The sequence below is a fragment of the Colossoma macropomum genome, unplaced genomic scaffold (assembly GCF_904425465.1).
Source record: "Colossoma macropomum unplaced genomic scaffold, Colossoma_macropomum, whole genome shotgun sequence".
NCBI classification, from domain to species: domain Eukaryota; kingdom Metazoa; phylum Chordata; class Actinopteri; order Characiformes; family Serrasalmidae; genus Colossoma; species Colossoma macropomum.
The window spans coordinates 248,933-270,000 of record NW_023494809.1 but is presented as its reverse complement, the minus strand read 5'-3'; the positions used below and the strand labels follow the sequence as shown (position 1 = coordinate 270,000).

The 21,068-nt window shown below is 43.0% G+C and overlaps 1 protein-coding gene across 1 annotated transcript in view; it reads left to right on the top strand.

Annotated features, from left to right (window-relative positions):
• The window catches only part of LOC118798748 (pleckstrin homology-like domain family B member 3), a 36,250-nt gene that overhangs the window by 12,305 nt on the left and 2,877 nt on the right, over positions 1–21,068 (top strand). The window contains 14 exon segments of the mRNA XM_036558280.1: positions 2,164–2,315; positions 2,423–2,527; positions 2,803–2,940; positions 3,955–4,083; positions 5,549–5,698; positions 10,469–10,579; positions 12,657–12,755; positions 13,460–13,541; positions 15,310–15,511; positions 17,913–18,027; positions 18,949–19,131; positions 20,234–20,305; positions 20,307–20,442; positions 20,862–20,947. Of these exon segments, the coding sequence (XP_036414173.1) occupies positions 2,164–2,315; positions 2,423–2,527; positions 2,803–2,940; positions 3,955–4,083; positions 5,549–5,698; positions 10,469–10,579; positions 12,657–12,755; positions 13,460–13,541; positions 15,310–15,511; positions 17,913–18,027; positions 18,949–19,131; positions 20,234–20,305; positions 20,307–20,442; positions 20,862–20,947 (1,760 nt within the window).

Sequence of the window (21,068 nt, the reverse complement as noted above, 5' to 3'; positions counted from 1 at the left end):
CTCTCTCTCTCTCTCTCTAACTCTCTCTCTCTCTCACTCTCTCTAACTCTCTCTCACTCTCTCTCTCTCTCTCTCTCTAACTCTCTCTCTCTCTCACTCTCTCTCTCTCTCACTCTCTCTAACTCTCTCTTTAACTCTCTCTCACTCTCTCTCTCTCTCTCTCTCGCTTCATACAGTTCAAGTTCAGTGTAGCTTTATTATCATGACTGTAAGGTCCAGGACTGCCAAAGCATTATAACAGTGACAACATTGACAATAACAACATGAACATACAATAACAATATATCAAATAATAACAATAATACCAACAACATTTTTGACTGTATTAATTATGTGAATTATTAATTATTATGCAAAATTGGAAAAAAATTTGTACATATATGTGCTGTTGGGTATGTGGGGGGGTCAGAAGGGTTGGGATATATATATGTATATGGCCATCTTTATCTCTCTGCCTCCCTCTCTAGCCTCCGTGTCCCTTTTTATCTTTATCTCTCCTTCTCTCTTGCTCTTTCTGTTACTCTCTCTCTCTCTCTCTCTCTCTCTCTCTCTCTCTCTCCCTCTGTCTCTCTCTCTCTCTCCCTCTGTCTCTCTCTAGCAGTGCTAATATCAGAGTTTTATATTTATCCTCAGTGCTGCAGACTGTGATCTCCTAATAAGGCGAGAGAGAGAGAGAGAGAGAGAGAGGGACAATGGGGGATGGCTGGTTCCCACACAGAGTATTCCTGTACTGTACTGTGTGTGTGAGTGTGTGTGTGAGGTGGAGAGAGAGGGAGAGTGTGGTTAAGTGGCAGGGCGAATGAGTATAAAGCGCTGAATGGGCGGTTGTGCGTCTCTGATCAGAGGAGAATAAAAGCACCTGAACGAGTGAGTGAGTGAATGGAGGGAGGGAGGAGATCTTCATCACTGCCCTCTCTTCTTTACTGAGGAGCAGCTCTTTCACTTTCTCTGATCAGCGCGGGGGAGTTTCTCTCCTCTGACGGGAATCCTCTAACGGCAGGCCCTGACCGCTCCATCACCTCAGCCTCATTAACCCTCCGAGCGCTGGATCCAGCTACTGCCCCCCTCCTCTCTGCATTAAAGCAATACTTCAGAAAAAAACAGTCACGGTTTTCCCCTCTTACCCCAAATGAAGTCTATCAGCCAAGATATGTTCAGTGTCTGAAATCTGCTTCTTTAGGTTTGCACTGAAGCTATGAGGCTAATGGAGCTAACAAGTAATGGAAGCTTATACCCACCAATTAGCATCACTTGCCTTGCGTAGACTTATGGTCAGAATTAAAATCACAATCAGAATCACAGTCATTTTCAAAATCAGAAATCCCCCCTTTAAGCTTTCACTCATTTGTATCTGAGTGTCAATTTTTCCCAAACAGACAACATAAGTTTCTCAGGGAACCCCCGAGTTCGATTTTGAGACATTTAGGGGGTCCAAGAGGTTAATTAGGAGGTCCTGGACCCACCAGGACCCCCTGCATTCCACATCTTGATTTTGGATTCTGTAAAACAACTCCACACGATTTGAGGCAAAGCTGATGATTTAGGTATGCAGTTAGCACCATGCTAATTGGTGGAGTATAAGCTATCATTAGCCTCTTAGCTTGAGTGCTAAAACTAAAGAAGGGAACTTCAGACACCAAACTTGTGTTGGCTAATCAGCTATTTGGAGTAACTATTCCCTTAAAGGGGTAGTCCATCCAAAATGGAACATTTATCTATCGCTAAATCTGTTGTAAACATACCTGCTTGCCTTTCGGTGGTGATCACAGAAGGCTCTATAGTGAGATTTTCCAGTTTATAGACGAGGAAACCCCACCTTCTGATGATGCATCTTGAAGGTGGGAAGAAATGCACACAGTTTTGTGTGCTTACTTGTGTTGTTTTGTTAGCTGGTGAATGCAGAAGGAACCAGTGACCAGCTTCGAATCTGAATATCACACTGTATTTATTGTAAATGTGTATTTGCATAATGCATGCTGGGTTTTGTAGTGAGAAAACATTGGAGGAAACAATGCAAAAAGGATCCAACTTTATGAATTCTGAGCTGATGAGGTTGAGGGGTTTAATGTTGTGTTACAGAAAACTGCATCACACCACAAATAATTCATTTTTTGGTGGATTGCCCCTTTAATCTGCCTCTAATCTGTTTTTCTCCGTCTCCAGACACACCCAGATGTAATATGGACTCACAAAGGAACCAGTGGGAGCCCAGCCAGACGCACCCCTGGATCACCCGATTGGCTGGTGGTGAACGAAGCCCCGCCTCCTCTGGGGCGGAGTCAGACACCGAGGGCAGCAGCACTGAAAGCGAGTGGGTGAGTGTGGAGGCTTTTCTTTTCTACCAGAGAAAAAGAGAGAGAGAGAGAGAGAGAGAGAGAGAGAGAGAGAGTGATGAAGCTGTTCTTCACCTCCTCTTCCTCAGTCCCATGTCAGACGGATGGACCCCACCAAGGCCTTGACCACACCCAGCGCACTGCAGCAGCGAATCACAGAACTCGATCAACAGAGGGAGGAGCTAAAGATAGAGGTGAGAGGAACAGAAACAGGATTTGTTTTGTTCAACACATCAGTGGGCGGAGCCTGGAGAGGGGAACTCGAGTCCTGCAGTCAGAGTGACAGTGTGTGTGTGTGTGTGTGTGTGTGTGTGTGTGTGTGTGTGTATGTGTGTGTGTGTGTGTGTGTGTGTGTGTGTTTGTGCGTTTGTGTGTGTGCATGTGTGTGTGTGTGTGTGTGTGTGTGTGTGTGTGTGTGTGTGTTTGTGCGTTTGTGTGTGTGCGTGTGTGTGTGTGTGTGTGTGCGCAGCTGCAGTTGGAGATCGCTCTGCTGCGAGGGGAGCTGCAGACGGAACAGGAGAATCTGCGCAGACACACTGCACAGCTGCAGACGCTGAAGGAGACGAGCAGGCAGAAGCAGACGCAGACGCAGGCCGTCATACAGCAGGTCTGAAGAGGAATCACAGTCACAGTCTGAGTTACCATCACTATAACAGTCAGAATCAGAATCAGAACCACAAGCAGAATCATAATCATATTTCAATTCAATTCAACTTTATTGTCATCATACATTTACGAGGGGTTACAATATAATAAAACATGTTCAGGTTCCTTCTCTGTGCCTAAACATTAAGGAACGTGAGTGCACATGTTCTAGTGGGAAGACGGACAATATACACATGTATACACACAAAAAACTACAAAAAACAATAAATGGACAATAAACATAGAATAAGGTAGAGATGCACAGGTGTACTGGTGCGTACAGTGTGTACACTGATGTGCAAAATGTACAAAATATGAGATAAGATCAGATCAGAATCATCATCAGGTTAGGATTCACTATCACAATCAAAAACACAATCAAAATATCAGTCAGACTCACCGTCAGAATCACAAGCACAATTACAATAAAAAACACAAAATAACAGTCAGAATCACAATCAGAATCCAAATCAGAATCAAAATCAGAATCAGAATGAAAGTCACAATCAAAATCGTAATCCGAATCAAAATAACAGTCAAAATCACAATCAAAATCAGATTCAGAATCTGAAACAGAATCAAAATCAGAATCTGAATCAAAATCAGAATCAAATTCAGAATCAGAATCAAAATCAGAGTCACAATCACAAAAAGAGCATTGATCAATCATGATGCATTGATCTGAGGGTGGTGATTGAACTCCACTGATTTTGGAATGTTATGACTGGTTATAATTTATTATAATATTTAATACTGGATGCACTCATTTTTCTCTAAAACTAAATTCTCTGACTATTTTAGACAGAAATATAAAAGTCTTGGTGTTCTGCTGTTATTGTGCCACCACTGTGTAAACAGTTCCTCCTCCTGCGTCTGTGTGTTCAGTTTTTAAATAAACAGCCCAAAACAATCTTACCGAATCAGATTGTTGTGGAAGCTGAGATTTCCTGACGCGCTGACTCCTCTTCTCCTGCAGGAGCGCGAGCAGCTGGAGAAGGAGAGGCTGAGGGTGGAGGAGCTGAAGAAGTTGTGGACGGAGAAAGAGAAGAAACTCCACACTCAGCCAGAGAGCCAGAAGGAGCAGCTAATGACCCAACTCCAGCAGGTAAACAACAACAACAACACAGAACCACAAACAAACCCTGGAAATTACAGCAGACCAGAGAACGTATTTCTAATTCTCTTAGTTTTCCTACTCTGGAGCTCAAGGCTAAAGCCATTTTAGAAAATCTCAACAAATCCACGCCAGAGATCAGAGAACAGCGATGTTTTCATTCTGTTTTTAAATAACGTTGTGTTTTAACTCAAAGTGTCCATTCTTTATTCAAAATATGCAAAAACCTATATAGCACTTTATTAGAAACACCTCCTTGTATCTACACTCACTGTCCATTCTAACAGTTCCACTGACCATATAGGAGCACTTTGTAGTTTGCTGCTGTGTCTGATCCACTCAGACCAGCACAACGCACACACCACCACCACATCAGTGTCACTGCAGTGCTGAGAATGACCCACCACCCAAATAGTACCTGCTCTGTGGGGGTCCTGGGGGGCCGTGACCACTAAAGAACAGGGTAACAAAGTATGCAGAGAAACAGATGGACTACAGTCTGTAATTGTAGAACTACAGAGTGAAACTATACGGTCAGTGGAGCTGATACAGTGGTAAAATGGACAATGGGTGTGGATACACAGACTTAATGAAGTGTTCAGTGAGTGTATATATATATATATATATATATATATCCTCTCCATCATCTGCAAACACATTACAGAACACCTCAAAATGGAACTGTTGGGCCTCAGACTCTGTGTGAAATGAGCTCATAAGATGTGCACTTGTGAAAGCTGCTTCCACATGATCTTGCATGTCAGTGATCAGACGGCCGCGTCCCTGCAGCTGTAGGGTCAGTGTGTGTAGATGGTCCCCAGATCACACAGCCGTCTTTCATTTTTTAGCTCTGTGACTTCTTTACCCTTGTTTTCTTTGAAGTGACAGGTTTCCTTGTGAGGTTTATCCTTATTGGAAGTGAAACGTATTTGAGCTGTTTTGAAAACCGCTGCATTCACTGTCCACTTTTCCTCCGGTCATTTTTTTAGGTGTTTTTTTGCTCGCTGTGTGTTCATATTAGTTGGACTGCAGCTGAAACACAGTGTGGAATCGTGGTGTAACTGCTGTCCCATCGATTGCTGTTGGGTGTGTGAGGGGTGGGAGCGCACATTATGTTGCGGTGCATGCTGGGGGCTGTAGTGCAGCACACTGTGAAACGGGCTACTATCAAAGTGCGAAACACAGGGGGTCCTGGGGGTCTGGGACTCCTAATTAACCTCTTGGACCCCTTGAATGTCTCAGAATCAAACCTGAGGGGTCCCTGAAAATAAACTTATTATGATGTTATGCTGTTCATTCATACAGACCCGATTAGCACCATGCTAAGCTTCCATTAGTTGTTCGCTACATTAGCCTCGCAGCTCCCAGCATGTCTCGGCTGATGAGCTGCATTTGGGTTAAAGATGGGGGATCTGATTCTGCTTTAGTGTTAAAGTGACAGAGTGTCCCTGTGCAGGAGAAGGACACAGTGGACGGTGCAGTGCGGGCGTTTGAGGACTGGGAGTTCCGCATTCTGGAGCTGGAAAGCGGCCTGGAGGAGGAGACCAGCCACGGAGAAACGGAGAGAGAGATCAGCCGAGAGGAACACGCTGTAAACATGGCTCAGGTGAGAGAGAGACAGAGAGACAGACAGTCTATTTTTCTATTCAGTCTATTTTATAGACAGACAGTCTATATTTGACAGTTGGAGGTCAAATATACAATATAATAAAAACCATATACAGTAACACACAGTGCTGCGTAAAGATCGACACAAAGAGAACAGAATATTTTAAACAAAGCAAGGCAGTAAAACAAGGCTGCGGTTTGAGTCCCACCTCGTTTAATGTATATATAAATGAATTGACCACTAAATTACACAATTCAACCACTCCTGGACTCTCAGAAGACCAGGAAATAAAATGTCTAATGGACGCAGATGATCTAGTGATATTAGGACCAACAAAAGACGCACTCCAGCAGAACCTGTCAATACTGGAGACTTACTGTAAAGACTGGGCCCTTACAGTAAATATGGACAAAACAAAAATAATGATTTTTCAAAATAAAGCCAGATTACAGGAGAAGAAATACCAGTTTACTTTTGAAGACACAGTAATATCACACACCACCAACTATCCTTATTTAGGTGTGATATTAAATTCAGCAGGACATTTTAAATCAGCGATTACAGCACTGACGGAAAAAGCTCGCAGATCTTACTACATGATTAGAAAAACAATTTCCAAATTCAGCGTTACAATCTGGTTAAAATGATTTAAATCAGTAATTGAACCAATAATGTTATATGGCAGTGAAATCTGGGGACTAGAAAGAACACAAAATTATGAAATTTGGGACAAAACACCCACAGAACTATTTCATCTTGAATTTTGCAAAGACGTCCTGCAGGTGAACAGAGGTGTCTCTAATCTGGCCTGCAGAGCAGAGCTGGGCAGGTTTCCGCTCATTCTGGACACCCACTAAACCAGCTCGCCAGGATAAAGAACTTAGAGGCCAACCTGACAGCTCAGCGCTCCACACTGAGAGAGGCTGAGGATAACAGAGCAGATCACAGCCTCTACTGGAGAAACCAGATCACTCACCAACACAGACTCACATGATACGAAATGCTTGATCAGAAATACTCATTAGCCAATTATCTAATCAGGATCAAAGATAACAAACAAAGACAAATACTAACGAAGTACAGACTGAGTGACCATAAACTGGCCATAGAAACAGGGAGGCAAAGGAAAAGCAGGCTGGACAGAGAGGACAGGATCTGCACCCACTGCCCGTCAGGAGAGACAGAAACTGAGAATCACTTCCTTCTTTCATGTTCAAAATATAAAACCATCAGAGACGCTTTTCTGCCCAAATTTACTAATAAAACCCCCTCCTTCCCCAAACTGACCGACTCCTTCCCCAGACTGACCGACTCCTTTCCCAGACTGACCGACTCCTTCCCCAGACTGACCGACTCAGAGAAAATTAAAATTTTACTGGGAGAAAATGTAGAAACAATAAGTTTAGCAGGACAGTTTATTCAGAACCGCCACAAGATCAGAGAAGAAAATGTAACAAAGCACTTCAGTTATATAATTAATATTTCTAATTCCTGATGTTCAAATTGTACTACATTTTTCATATGTACCTTGTTTGTTTTATTTATTTATTTTTAATTATTATTATTATTATTTTATTGTATTTTATTTTATTACATTTGGCATGTCCACACTCATTCTATGCTTATATGTATTACCATATTTATTTATTATTATTTTTTTTTCCCTATTTATTTTCTATTCATTTTTTTTCCTATTCATTTATATTTTAATAATAATTCAATTTAAGATGTATTTACAGCTTTGGCAACATAGGTCTTATATCCTGCCATGCCAATAAAGCATATTTGATTTGATTTGATTTGATTTGACAGAGACAGAGAGGAGAGAGAGAGAGACAGAGAGAGAGAGAGAGTGAGAGAGAGAGAGAGAGAGAGAGAGAGAGAGAAGAGAGAGAGAGACAGAGAGAGAGAGAGAGTGAGAGAGAGAGAGAGAGAGAGAGAGAGAGAGAGACAGAGAGAGAGAGAGAGAGAAGAGAGAGAGAGACAGAGAGAGAGAGAGAGAGAGGAGAGAGACAGAGAGAGAGACAGAGAGAGAGACACAGAGAGGAGTGAGAGAGAGATTCAGAGACAGAGAGAGAGAGAGACTTTTGACTTTTAAACCCCTTTAATGAACCATTGTCCACAGCGTAAGAGCATCACAACCAGCTCAAAATAAAATCACAAACAGAACAAAGAAAAAAAAAATTAAAACAAAAGCCAGCTCTGAGAGAGAGAGAGAGAGAGAGAGAGAGACAGAGACAGAGAGAGAGACAGAGACGAGAGAGAGAGAGAGCAGAGACAGAGACAGAGAGAGAGAGAGACAGAGACAGAGACAGAGAGAGAGAGAGAGAGAGAGAGAGACAGAGACAGAGACAGAGAGAGAGAGACAGAGACAGAGAGAGAGAGAGAGAGAGAGACAGAGAAGAGAGAGAGAGAGAGAGAGGTCCCTCTTTGTGTTTGTGAGCTCCAGTCTGGTTAAACTGGTTGGTGAGTAAATCCTGTTGTCGGTCCATCACAGTTCACTCCTTTATAAAGAGCGCTGCTCTGCTCTGCCTGAGCTCTGTGTTTGTGCACAGGCCTCTGTATGTATATATGGGTGTAAATGTCCATGATCCAACCCCTGACCGCCCCCCCCACCCCCACTCGCAGCCTATATACAGCACATGATGCTGCAAACAGGCCTAATTACATCAAGCAGGAGGGAGTGGAGGGACAGAGAGGGGTAAACAGCTTACGGTTCACATTTAAAGGGCCCATATGGTGGAAAACTGAAACCTTTCCCGTCTTTTAAAATAGTTTGATACAGTATATAAACATTTCAGTACACACTGTTCACTCCTCAGTCTATACAGCTCATCACTAAACTGCAAACACAGCATGTTTCACAAAATCAAAAACATTTACATATATCTGCCCATTCAGTCTACAGCAGTTTAGCCCCTCCCATTCAGGCTACAGCAGTTTAGCCCCACCATTCAGTCTACAGCAGTTTAGCCCCTCCCATTCAGCCTACAGCAGTTTAGCCCCGCCCATTCAGCCTACAGCAGTTTAGCCCCGCCCATTCATCCTACAGCAGATTAGCCCCACCCATTCAGCCTACAGCAGTTTAGCCCACCCACTCACACTGAAGTTATAAGGAGTGTTTCAGCCTGTGCTGCTTTCTGAATGAGGCACAGCCAGTCAGAACAAAGCTCATTTACATATATCATGCTTAAAGGCACAAAAACAAAAAGAACCTGTAACGCCCCTTATAAACAATGTAATAATAATAATAATAATAATAATAATGATAATGATAATAATTATAATAATAATAATAATAATAGTCATAGTAAACTTACTTGTTCTCAGTAATATTTTCAATTCATGTCAAAAAGTGAAAAACGATAAAAATGGAGATACAAGGTTTTGTTCCGACAGCCGCGATATTGTAATTCATCACAGTAGCGCTAAAATACCGTCATACCGCCCAGCCGTACTACAGAGAGCCCTGAAGATAAGCAGTGACATGAGCGAGTCGGGGTTCAGGAGAGAGAGATAGAGATGGAGACACGGGACAGTCGTATGTGGACAGGGTGAGAGTGGGAGGTTGTTGGCTCAGCTGTGTGGTGACCTTACAGCGTCTGACAGCTCGTCTCCACACCTTTACCTGTCAGCTCTGATGCTCAGTCCACCTGACGCAGAGAGGAAACACAATGTAAATATTTAACTCATGTCAGCATTAAAGAGCCAGTATCTTACGTTTCTCGTATGTTGTTTTTTTATGGACTAATTCATTTTTACACTCTGTTTTATCTCTCTTTATCTCTCAGAATCAAACAGGCTGGTTTTGTTACTGTAACTTTAAAACTACTATATATGTAAATGAGCTCTAATCTGACTGGACATTATGTATTGAGCCTCATTCAAAGAGCACTTCTTATGACGTCATTGTGAGTGGGTGGGGCTAAATGGCACTAGGCTAAGCAGGCAGATATATGTAGATGCACTGTTTTTTGTGACATCACAAAAACCCTGAATTCAAAATGGGCCAAACAGTAGAGTTTACATATATGGACTCGCTTTAAAGGGCCAGTTTCCTTCGTTTTTCTCATATATTACTGTTTTAAACCGGCTGTTTCTGTTATCGTGCCTTGAAGACTGATATATGTAAATGAGCCCTGCTCTGATTGGCTGTCCTGTATTGTGCCTGGTTCAAAAAGCACTCCTTATGACTTAAGCATGAGTAGGCGGGGCATAACGGTACTACACAGAACAGACAGATGCACTTATATGTAGACGCACTGGTTTTTGTGACATCACAACGAGCCTTTTAACAGTTGAATTATGGACGGGTATGTTTTTAATAAATATGCGTGAAACAAAATCACTTAAATGTAAATGCAAACAAGTAAAAATGTTGAGAAATGAGTTAAATAGTCTTATAAAAAAAGCTTATAGCAGCCTCAAGATGATAAATATTAGATATATTGACTGGATTTAAAATATTTTCCCTTGCTGAGATATGCTTTTTTTGCAGTGTTAAAAAAAATTTAAAGGGCACATATCATACATTTTTCTCATGTTATTCTGTTACTGTGCCTTTAAGACATATATATGTAAATGAGCTCTGTTCTGATTGCCTGTGCCTCATTCCAAAAGCAGTCCAGGCTGAAACACTCCTTATATCTTCAGCGTGAATGCATGATTGTGCATATTTCTGCAGAAAAACACCCACATGTGAGGACCCAGAGTCTGGGAGCACTGTTCTAGATAAGCATGTTAAAGGCTCCGCTGTGTGTTGTGTAGGAGCGAGTCCAGACGCTGGAGCAGCAGCTGAGAGAGATGGAGAGAGAGAAGGAGAGAGAGATGAATTCACTCCGTCAGGAGAAGAGAGAGCTGATCCACAAATCACAGCGGGTACACAATCACATCACAGACCTGATCTTTCTGTAGCTGTTTAAATCACATCATCACATTAATAACGTTGATATTGTTAAAGGGGAACTCCACCAATTCTTCAAAATTCCTAGATTATTAAATGATTAGGATGTAAACAGAGTGGTTCAGAGCCGTTCAGAGTGGTTTGGTGTGAAACGCTCCGTTCTAGATAAACTTACCGAGTCAGAACTGTTCACAGTGGTGGTGATAGGAACCAGACGTCCACCTCTAAAAGCTCCCTCACAGAAAGTTCCTACAGTAAATGGTTATGAATTCACTGCCTGATGACTGAGACACTGTTTTATGATAGTTTAGAGAACTTAAACTCCATTCATGGTGGAGGGATACATGCAGGGCGCTGTGAGGCAAAATAGTCCCCAAAGAAAACTTATTATTTCAGATTTTCCACTATTTTCCATCATCAACATTCCATATAGACTCAGAAGACTCGTGTAGGTTCACTGGTGGTTCTGGATAGTAAATAAAATGTCTATATCTGTGTTGTAGTCATGGCGACCCCTGGTTCCTATCACCACCACTGTAAAGACATCTGAACCGTTTCACACCAAAAACCACTCTGAATCTCTCTGTTTACATCTCCACTCACTGAGTTATGCAGACATGTCAGAAAAATAGGTGGAATTCCCCTTTGAGTAGACCATTAAACCGTCAGGGTGCGTGTTTGGGTCCACATGTTCCTCATTTCTGCTGTATGTTTTGTGGCTATCTGCAATAAGATGTGCCTGAAGGTTAAAGGGTTAAATGGTTAAAGAAACGCTTGTTTCTTATTTGCTGGCGGGACCTGCGTTAGTCCTTCAGGACTTCATTCACTCAGACTTTCAGATGTGAATGTAGACGCAGTGAGAGGAGAGAAAGGGAGACAAAGAACAACTGTGGATGAAGGAGTGTGAGAGGAAGAGTGAGGTACAAGAAGAAACTGAGAAAAGAGGAGAGAGAGAGAGAGAGAGAGAGTGAAAAGAGGAGAGGGAGGGAGGGAGGAGAGATAGCGATAAAGAGAGAGAGAGGCTGGACAGGTCTGGAGAACTTTTAAAGCAAGACCAGGTAAGATTAATACACCACAAATCAACACACTTAAATACTACTATGTATTTTCTATGAATTATTCATTATCTACCATGAATTATTAAGTATCCATTATTAAATATTCAGTAACCACTATTAATTATTCAGTAACTACTATAAATTATCAGTATCCGCTCTGAATTATTCAGTATCTACTAAGAATTATTCAGTATCCACTATGGATTATTCAGTATCTGCTATAAATTATTCAGTATCTAATATGAATTATTTAGTATCTGTATATGCTGTATAATTGAAATGGTTATGATTAAACTGAATTTAATTGATTTCCCCTGCATGGTTACAGTGAGGAGGAATGGGGGGGGGTGTTGGGGGGGCTACAACAGAGAGGTCAGGAGTCATACACCAGCTGTTATGTAAAATGGAAATATGAGCTAAATCTGCAGTGAGAGAGACAGAGAGAGAGAGAGAGAGAGAGAGAGAGAGAGAGAGTAAAGGGTTAAACAGACTGACTGAGCGACTCATGTGTTTCTGAGTCAGACGAGAGAGAGAGAGAGAGAGAGAGAGAGAGACAGAGCGAGAGATAAGGAGGGAGAATGAGAAGGAAAAAGAGGGAGTGTGTGAGAAAAAGAGGGAGGGGGAAGGAAAAAGAAAGAGGGAAAGAGGGAAGGAAAGATAGAGAGGGAGGGAGAGAAGGAGAGAGAGAGAGATAGGGAGCGTGACAGAGAGAGAGAGGCTGATTAACTCATTAGTGTTTGCGGCGCTGCTCGGGCTGGTCTGTGGTTTGGTTCCCCGGGTCGTCTGGTACGTTGCAACTTGTTTTTTCTGTTTTTGCTTCCCTCAAATGAAACTGATTGTTGTTGTAATTCTGCTCTAACTGAAAGTAGAAGTGTCTGACTGTCGTCAGGTGATCTGTGTGATCAGCTTTCTCTTCGTTTACCCAGCGTTTCTCTTCCTTTACTGTTTTTATTTTCTGCCACATTTACTTTCTTGACGGTTTCTGTCTTATTAGATTTCAAAAGAGAAAACTCTCACTGATTGGCCCAGAATCACTGGCCCCGCCTCCAGCATGACATCACTGTCTCCGGTGACCTCTCACAAACCAGCACAGGTACAGTTCATCACTTTAAACAGGAATTACGTCTATTTTTTAAAGACTTTTCCTCCATAATTCAGTGTGTGGGGTGTAAACAGACTGATTCAGAGTGGTTTGGTGTGAAATGGTTCAGATGTCTTTACAGTGGTGGTGATAGGAACCAGGGGTCGCCATGACTACAACACAGATATAGACATTTTATTTACTATCCAGAACCACCAGTGAACCTACACGAGTCTTCTGAGTTTATATGGAATGTTGATGATGGAAAATAGTGGAAAATCTGAAATAATAAGTTTTCTTTGGGGACTATTTTGCCTCACAGCGCCCTGCATGTATCCCTCCACCATGAATGGAGTTTAAGTTCTCTAAACTATCATAAAACAGTGTCTCAGTCATCAGGCAGTGAATTCATAACCATTTCATGTAGTAACTTTCTGTGAGGGAGCTTTTAGAGGTGGACGTCTGGTTCCTATCACCACCACTGTGAACAGTTCCGACTCGGTAAGTTTATCTAGAACGGAGCGTTTCATACCAAACCACTCTGAACCGCTCTGTTTACATCTCAACCATCAAAGTTCCAAGAATTTTGACAAATCGGTGGAATTCCCCTTGTAGAATGCTGGTTTAAGCAGAGTTGTAGTTTCCATTCACAGCTGTCCTCAGTTCAGTTCTGCTGAAATGCTAAGATCTCTCCTTTTGGCTCGTTTTCTGTTCAGGACCCGCTGAAGGAGCTGTCGAGTTTACCGCGCAGACGCAGTTCCCACCGCAAGACCGCAGAACGGCCGCTCTCAACACAAGGTGAGCAGCTTTTAGAGTTTAAAGGAAATACCCGCATTTTAAAACCGGGTCTTTATCTGCTGTATCTGCAGAACGTGGCTGATTCAGCAGGAAACAGAAAACGGCCCCTCAGTTATTTTTTCCTGGGTTGGTCAGACACTAGAGGGCGCTCATGAGAGACTCTAAAAGGAATGGGCTCCTATGAAGCTTTAAAAATTGTAATATGTAGGTGTGTTCTTGGATCAGTAAACTGCTCACACTGGAAGAGCCAGTATTGCGACTGTGGTTTCTGTGTCGACATGCACTTCTGCCCTTGAATTAGCATCAAAGACTCCTCTTACACTCTCACGCCTGGAGAGGGGCAGAGTGGCAGGGACTCGTAAACTCTGATCATTGTTTAGAACTGTAGGTAGACACTGAGCTAATGCTTGCTATTCTTGTGTGATCGTCCTGTCGCTGACTGCAAATGATTTCAGCACACACACACACACACACACACACACACACACACACACTCCACAGTTCCCACAGCTAGCAGAGGGAATTTCACTGGAAAGAGTCCTTAGCAGCAGGGAAAATCCACAGCTACGGTGCATCACACAGGCGGCCGGCCCAGGAAGCCTCGAAAGCCAAAGATGTTTTTTGCCACGAAGAGGGAGCATTTTCCTGCAGCCGAACACCACCAGTCTAGGCAGCCTCATAGCTGCAGTGCAGTGTCACCCAAGCAGCCGGCCCGAGAGGCCTTGTAGCCACGGCGTAGCGCTGCTCATGCAGCCGAACACTGCCGATCCAGGCAGCCCCACAGCTGCAGTGCAGCATCAACCAAGCAGCCGGCCCAGGCTGCGATGTCATGTTGATCAGGTCCCCAGTCCAGAGAGCCCCGTAGCCATGATGCAGCGTCACTCAAGCAGCCAGTCCAGGCTGCATAAGAGCTGAGATGTAGTGTCACCCAAACAGCCAGTCCAATGAGTCCAATCAATCTCCAGTACCACAATGTGAAGTTCTAGGCTCACGGCCCAGTCAATCTCCAGTACCACAATGTGAAGTTCTGGGCTCACGGCCCAGTCAATCTCCAGTACCACAATGTGAAGTTCTAGGCTCACGGCCCAGTCAAACTCCAGTAACGCGATGTTAAGTTTTAGGCTTGCGGGCCAATCAATCTCCAGTACCACAATGTGAAGTTCTAGGCTCGCAGCCCAGTCAATCTCCAGTACCATGATGTGAAGTTCTAGGCTCGCTGCCCAGTCAATCTCCAGTACCACGATGTGAAGTTCTAGGCTCGCATCCCAGTCAAACTATGCAGTTGTGGTGCAAAGTCCACAATTCAAGGCCTAGTTAAACATCACTACTGCAGTGAAAAGTGACCAGCTGGCACTGACAAACTCTACTATCATGATGCAAAGTCCATGGCTTGCCTCCCTTTCAGTCCATTACCGGGGTTAAAAGGGACCCAGCTTGCGGCCCAGTCAATTTATGATGCAAGTTAGCCACACAAACCGCTACTGCGGTAACTCCATGTTTAGGAGTGTTTGAGGGTTAAAGTCTGTTCCATTTTTAAACGTACATGTTTCAGCAAGTGAGCACTCGTGTTGCATGTGAATGACTCAGGTACAAAGTTCAGGAGAGCGAGGGAAAAAAGAAACGGAACAGAGCGGACTGGGCAGGAGCGGCCGTGGGTGTGCACTGCGCCATGATTCAGTCATCGTAAGCAAATAGGGTCACAGGTGTAGGTTCCAATAAACTCTCTCTTTCACTGACTTTTACTCACGCCAGTGTGTTTGTGTTTCAGGGCTGGTGAGGATGGGACCCGACAGGTTGAGTCCTGAAGCTCTCACTCCTCCTCTTCCTCACCCTGCACACAGACTCGTTAACGGGAATGCTAATGGTAGGCCTAGCGCTAACGGGAACACTAATGGAAGGCCTAATGCTAATGGGAACGCTAACGGCTTTCTCACACCATGTAATAGCACCAACAGCTCCAGAGCTCCCAGGTGAGTCAGGAGCTTACCTGTGTTTAGTATCATCTGTATCAGTATATTCTTGTGTCACACAAAAATATTGTTTTTTTGGTTTTAGCGGCCTTGACGAGTGCAGTTCTACTCATAAGTTTACATATTCTAAGCAAAATTTTTAGAAAATAAGAGTGAACAGACAAAACATTATTTTTCTTTAGTAATAGTGTTCAGATTAAGCGGTTAATCATCACAGAAGGTATTGTGTTTACATGTATTATATTCATCATTATAATAACTATAATAATAATTACTACAGTCCCTTGTCAAATCATATTCTATTCCACAAAATAGCAGTACCTCTGTTGCCATTCCAAAAGAAATACATACATACATCATCTAAACCGCTTATCCTTCTGGGTCGCGGTGGGGTGCTGGAGCCTATCCCAGCTGTCATTGGGCGGAAGGCAGGATACACCCTGGACAGGTCGCCAGTCCATCACAGGGCAGACAGACAGACATACACAGTCACACCTAGGGGCAATCTGACTGCATGTCTTTGGACTGTGGGAGGAAACCGGAGTACCTGGAGGAAACCCACGCAGACACGGGGAGAACAGGCAAACTCCACACAGAAATGACCCTGGTCGCCCGGCCAGGAATCGAACCCAGGCCATTCTTGCTGTGAGGCGACAGCGTTACCCACTGCGCCGCCGTGCTGCCTCCAAAAGAAATATACTATGAAAACTTCCCTCTGGTGTCATTTTAAAAGCCCAAAACAAAAAAAAAGTTATTTTAAAAAGTATATAAGCTTAGCTAATAACAGTAGCAGCAGTACAGAAGCCTGAATTGTTTATGCTAATGTAGCTAACAAGCAATGGAAGCATATACCCCACCAGTTAGCATGGTGCTACCTGCAAACCTAAATCATCACTTGCTTGAAATCAAATGTGTACATTTCTGTCCTGCTAATTAAAGAAAATTTTCCTGTTCCATCTTAAATTGTGCAGCAACAAAAATTGTGCGGGAACAAAAAACTTAAATAAGGAGCCAACTTCACTGACATGTTTACGGCAAGTATTAATGAGTTAATTTTGTGCCACAGTGTTTGAGAGAAGATCATGATATTTGAGAGAGGAATGTTACGGTTAGAGAGGACAGCAGTGCTGATTTATCAGTAATACGCTTTCATAAATAATAACGTATTAATCTAACTAACATTGGTAGCTCGGCCATTCGTTTCCTACCAGAGGCTTAACGTTAGTTAACTTCAAATAAACAGCTCAACATTAATCAACTAAGCTGATGTTTATATATATATATATATATAGAATATATATATATATTCTTCCTTTTATATTGTTTCACCCTTATTATTATTCTGTGTTGTGTGACTGCTACTGGCTGCTAAATTTCCTTCAGAATCAATAAAGTATCTATCTATCTACACTATTTTGCCAAAAGTGTCCACTCACCCATCCAAATCATTGAATTCAGGTGTTCCAATCTCTTCCATGGCCACAGGTGTATAAAACCGAGCACCCTAGGCCTGCAGACTGCTTCTACAGACATTAGTGAAAGAATGTGTCGCTCTCAGTAGCTCAGTGAACTCCAGCGTGGTACCCTGATAGGACGCCACCTGTGCAACAAGTCCAGTCGTGAAATTTCCTCACTACTAAATATTCCACAGTCAACTGTCAGTGGTATCATAACAAAGTGGAAGCGATTGGGAACGACAGCAACTCAGCCACGAAGTGGTCGGCCACGTAAAATGATAGAGCGGGGTCAGCGGATGCTGAGGCGCATAGTGCGCAGAGGTCACCAACTTTCTGCAGAGTCAATCGCTACAGACCTCCAAACTTCATGTGGCCTTCAGATCAGCTCAAGAACAGCATAGAGAGCTTCATGGAATGGGTTTCCATGGCTGAGCAGCTGCATCCAAGCCACAAATGCGCTTCTGGGAAAATGGTCAGAAATTCCCATAAACACTCCTAACCCTTGTGGAAAGCCTTCCCAGAAGAGTTGAAGCTGTTATAGCTGCAAAGGGTGGGCCAACATCATATTAAACCCTATGGATTAAGAATGGGATGTCACTCAAGTTCATATGTGTGTGAAGGCAGACGAGCGAATACTTTTGGGAATGTAGTCTGTCTATCTATCTATCTATCTATCTATCTATCTAGATATCTATCTATCTATCTATCCATCTGTCTATTTATCTTGTAAAGCGCCGCTGTCCTCTCAAACCATAACATTCCTCTCTCAAACATTTTGGCACAAAAATAGGTTAAAGTGTGAAATAATTCATTGAAGTAGTTAGCATCATGCTAACTGGTGGCTTCCATTTCTTGTTAGCTACATTAGCCTCGTGGCTCCAGTGCTAAAAATAAAGCAGTACGTCAGACAGCAGGTTTAACATCTGTGCTCTGCTGTTTTAAAGCCCCAGTCTGTGTCTGCTGGACCTGGTGGAGATCGAGAGGAAGCTGCGTGAGGCTAAAGCGGAGAGAGAACGGCTGCTGAAGGAGAGAGTGAGTCACACAGAGAACCGGAGAACTGTGAGAACTTCATAATGCTGAGGAATGCTAGTGACGCTGCTACGCTAACACAGTTACATCTGCATTCCTCACAGCAGACCTGGGCAAGACACACTTAGACAATGCACGCTAAGCTAACCAGTTACTCAGGATCAGCGTTAAAGGGCCTGTATCATGGAAAATTTTGAAATAAAAGGGTTTTATGTAGAATATCATTACTGTCAACACTGTTTCAGCATGTACCATTCACTCCTTACAGTCCTCATATCACTGTTGTGGGATGAAAACCTCGTATCTCCAAAATGGTAACTTTACAGGAGAAGGAAAAAACCTGCTTTACTTTTAATGTAAGTCAATGTAACCAGAATTTTAACCAAGTCATTTTGGGTCATTTCTTTTAGCCTATTCATCATGACATTTACATACGATATAAAGGGTAATGGGTATTTTCAAATTATGTCAAAAACTGAAAAACGACAAAAATGGAGATACGAGGTTTTCTTCCAAAAACAGCGATATGTAAGCTAACCTGCAAAAACAGAGCAACCTTTTTGTGATGTCACCAATACAAAACCAATACATTCGCATATATCTGGGCGTTCACCCTGCAGCAGTTTAGCTCTGCCCATTGATGCTGAAGTTACAAGGAGTGTTTCAGCCTGGACTGCTTTTGAATTAGGCACAGCCAATCAGAACAGAGCTTATTTACATATATCAGTCTTAAAAGCACAGTAATTTAATTCTGAAAGCAGTTGAAAAATGTAAAATGCAGAAATTAATTATGCATGTTTTTGGTACAGAAAAACAGTACAAATGTTATAAGTGGGCCTTGTGGGGGGGGGGGGGGGCTAATAGTAAATATAATAAGTAATAAAAATAGGAAATATGTAGGATATCGGCCCTTTAATGTGAACAGACTAACCCCTCTGTTTGTCACTGCAGGAAGAGCGAAGACAGAAGGAGCTGGAGGCACTGAACACACACACTCACACACACCTCAGCACACCTCAGCACACCACCACAAACACACCTGAACACACTCCCCCCGACACGCACTCCAAAACACCCCCCGACACACACACTGAGGAGGAGCACAGAGTCAGCCCAGCTCACAAAGCCCCCCAGGTAACACAGCTACTAGTGTCTTTATTTTCACAGTAATTACTGTTAAGTTCACCTGATGAAGCCATTGGTGTAAAACCCCAGGTGGTTGCTAAGGTGTTCCTGGCTGTTCCTGTTATTCCAGGTGGTTTCGAAGGTGTTACTGGGTCATGGTATCCCAGGTTGTTGCCAACGTATTACTAAGACATTTCTATGAAATCCTAGGTGGTTGCTAAGGTGTTCTTCAACCATTGCTACGGTATCCCAGTTGCTAAAGTACTAGGCCATTGTTATGGTATCTCAGGTGGTTGATAAGGTTGCTTAGACACTGCAAAGAAATCCCAGGTGGTTGCTAAGGTGTTGCTAAGACATTGCTATGAAATCCCAGGTGGTTGCTAAGGTGTTGCTAGGCAATTGCAATGAAACCCCACCTGGTTGCTAAGGTGTTACCAGGCCATTGCTGCGGTATCCTAGGTGGTTGCTAAGGTGTTGCTAAGACATTGCAATGAAATACCAGATGGTTGCTAAGGTGTTGCTAAGACATTGCTATGAAGTTCCAGGTGGTTGCTAAGGTGTTGCTAGACCATTGCTACGGCATCTCAGGTGGTTGCTAAGGTGTTGCTAAGACATTGCTACGAAGTTCCAGGTGGTTGCTAAGGTATGCTACACCATTGCTATAGTATCTCAGGCTGTTGCTAAGGTGTTGCTAAGACACTGCAATGAAATCCCAGGTGGTTGCTAAGGTGATGCTAAGACATTGCAATGGAATCTGAGGTGGTTACTAAGGTGTTGCTAGACCATTGCTACGGCATCTCAGGTGGTTGCTAAGGTGTTGCTTTTGCCATTACATTATTGTTTAAATGTATTTACATAAGAAAGTTACATAATGAATTACATTTATATTCAGTTCTGTATGGACAGGTTTAACTCTACTGTTCTACTTACAGACACTACTGTGTTCTAGACAGAAAATGTAGAATCTGCAGTTGTCTAACTGAGTGTATCTCGATTTTAAATACGTTTAGTAATGACAGCACTAACTGTTTGATATATGAGAGATTTAATTAGGGTTCGTTAATGAGGAGGCTCTGATAAAACATGATTTTGATGACTGTTTCCTCATCAGCAGGGTGTCCCCCTGTCCCTGACGGTGAACTTTGACCTGCGGGCTCATGTGGAGTCTCTGGGTCACGGCGTGGCAGGGGTGTATGGGTGTGAGTTTATCTGCGCGAAGGTGCGAGGGGTTCCTGACGAAGCGTGGAGGCCGAGTGAAGACCTGGAGGAGGAGATGGTTCCTGTTTGATCTGGACCACCGCAGACTCGCATATTACACCGGTGAGAAACGGCCATAGCTACAATACACTACAGGAAGTGTAGGGGGCGATATGGCTTCTACTGTTTCATTTAAAAAGCCTCTATAATGTTCTTATGATCCACACAGTCATTCTGACAGACTGTAATACACTACAGGAAGTGTAGGGGGCGATATGGCTTCTACTGTTTCATTTAAAAAGCCTCTATAATGTTCTTATGATCCACACAGTCATTCTGACAGACTGTAATACACTACACGAAGCGTAGGGGGCGATATGGCTTCTACTGTTTCATTTAAAAAGCTCTATAATGTTCTTATAATCCACACAGCCTCACTTGAGTTGAAGGGGAAACTCTGCCGGAGTGAAATTAGAGGAACTGCACCGTCTGACTTGAACACTGTCTCATAATGAACTCTCTCTGTTTCTATCTGAGTGCAGATCACGATGAGAGGAAGCTGAAGGGGGTGATCTACTTTCAGGCCATAGAGGAAGTTTACTATGACCATCTGCGTACAGCTACCACAGTGAGTTCTCCATGTTCTCATCACTCTTACCTGCATTTCTCTGAAACTAAATCCTGATAGAGTTAGGCTACTGGATAAGGGGTTAATTTCCTCTTTAAAAACATAAAACAATTATTTTCAT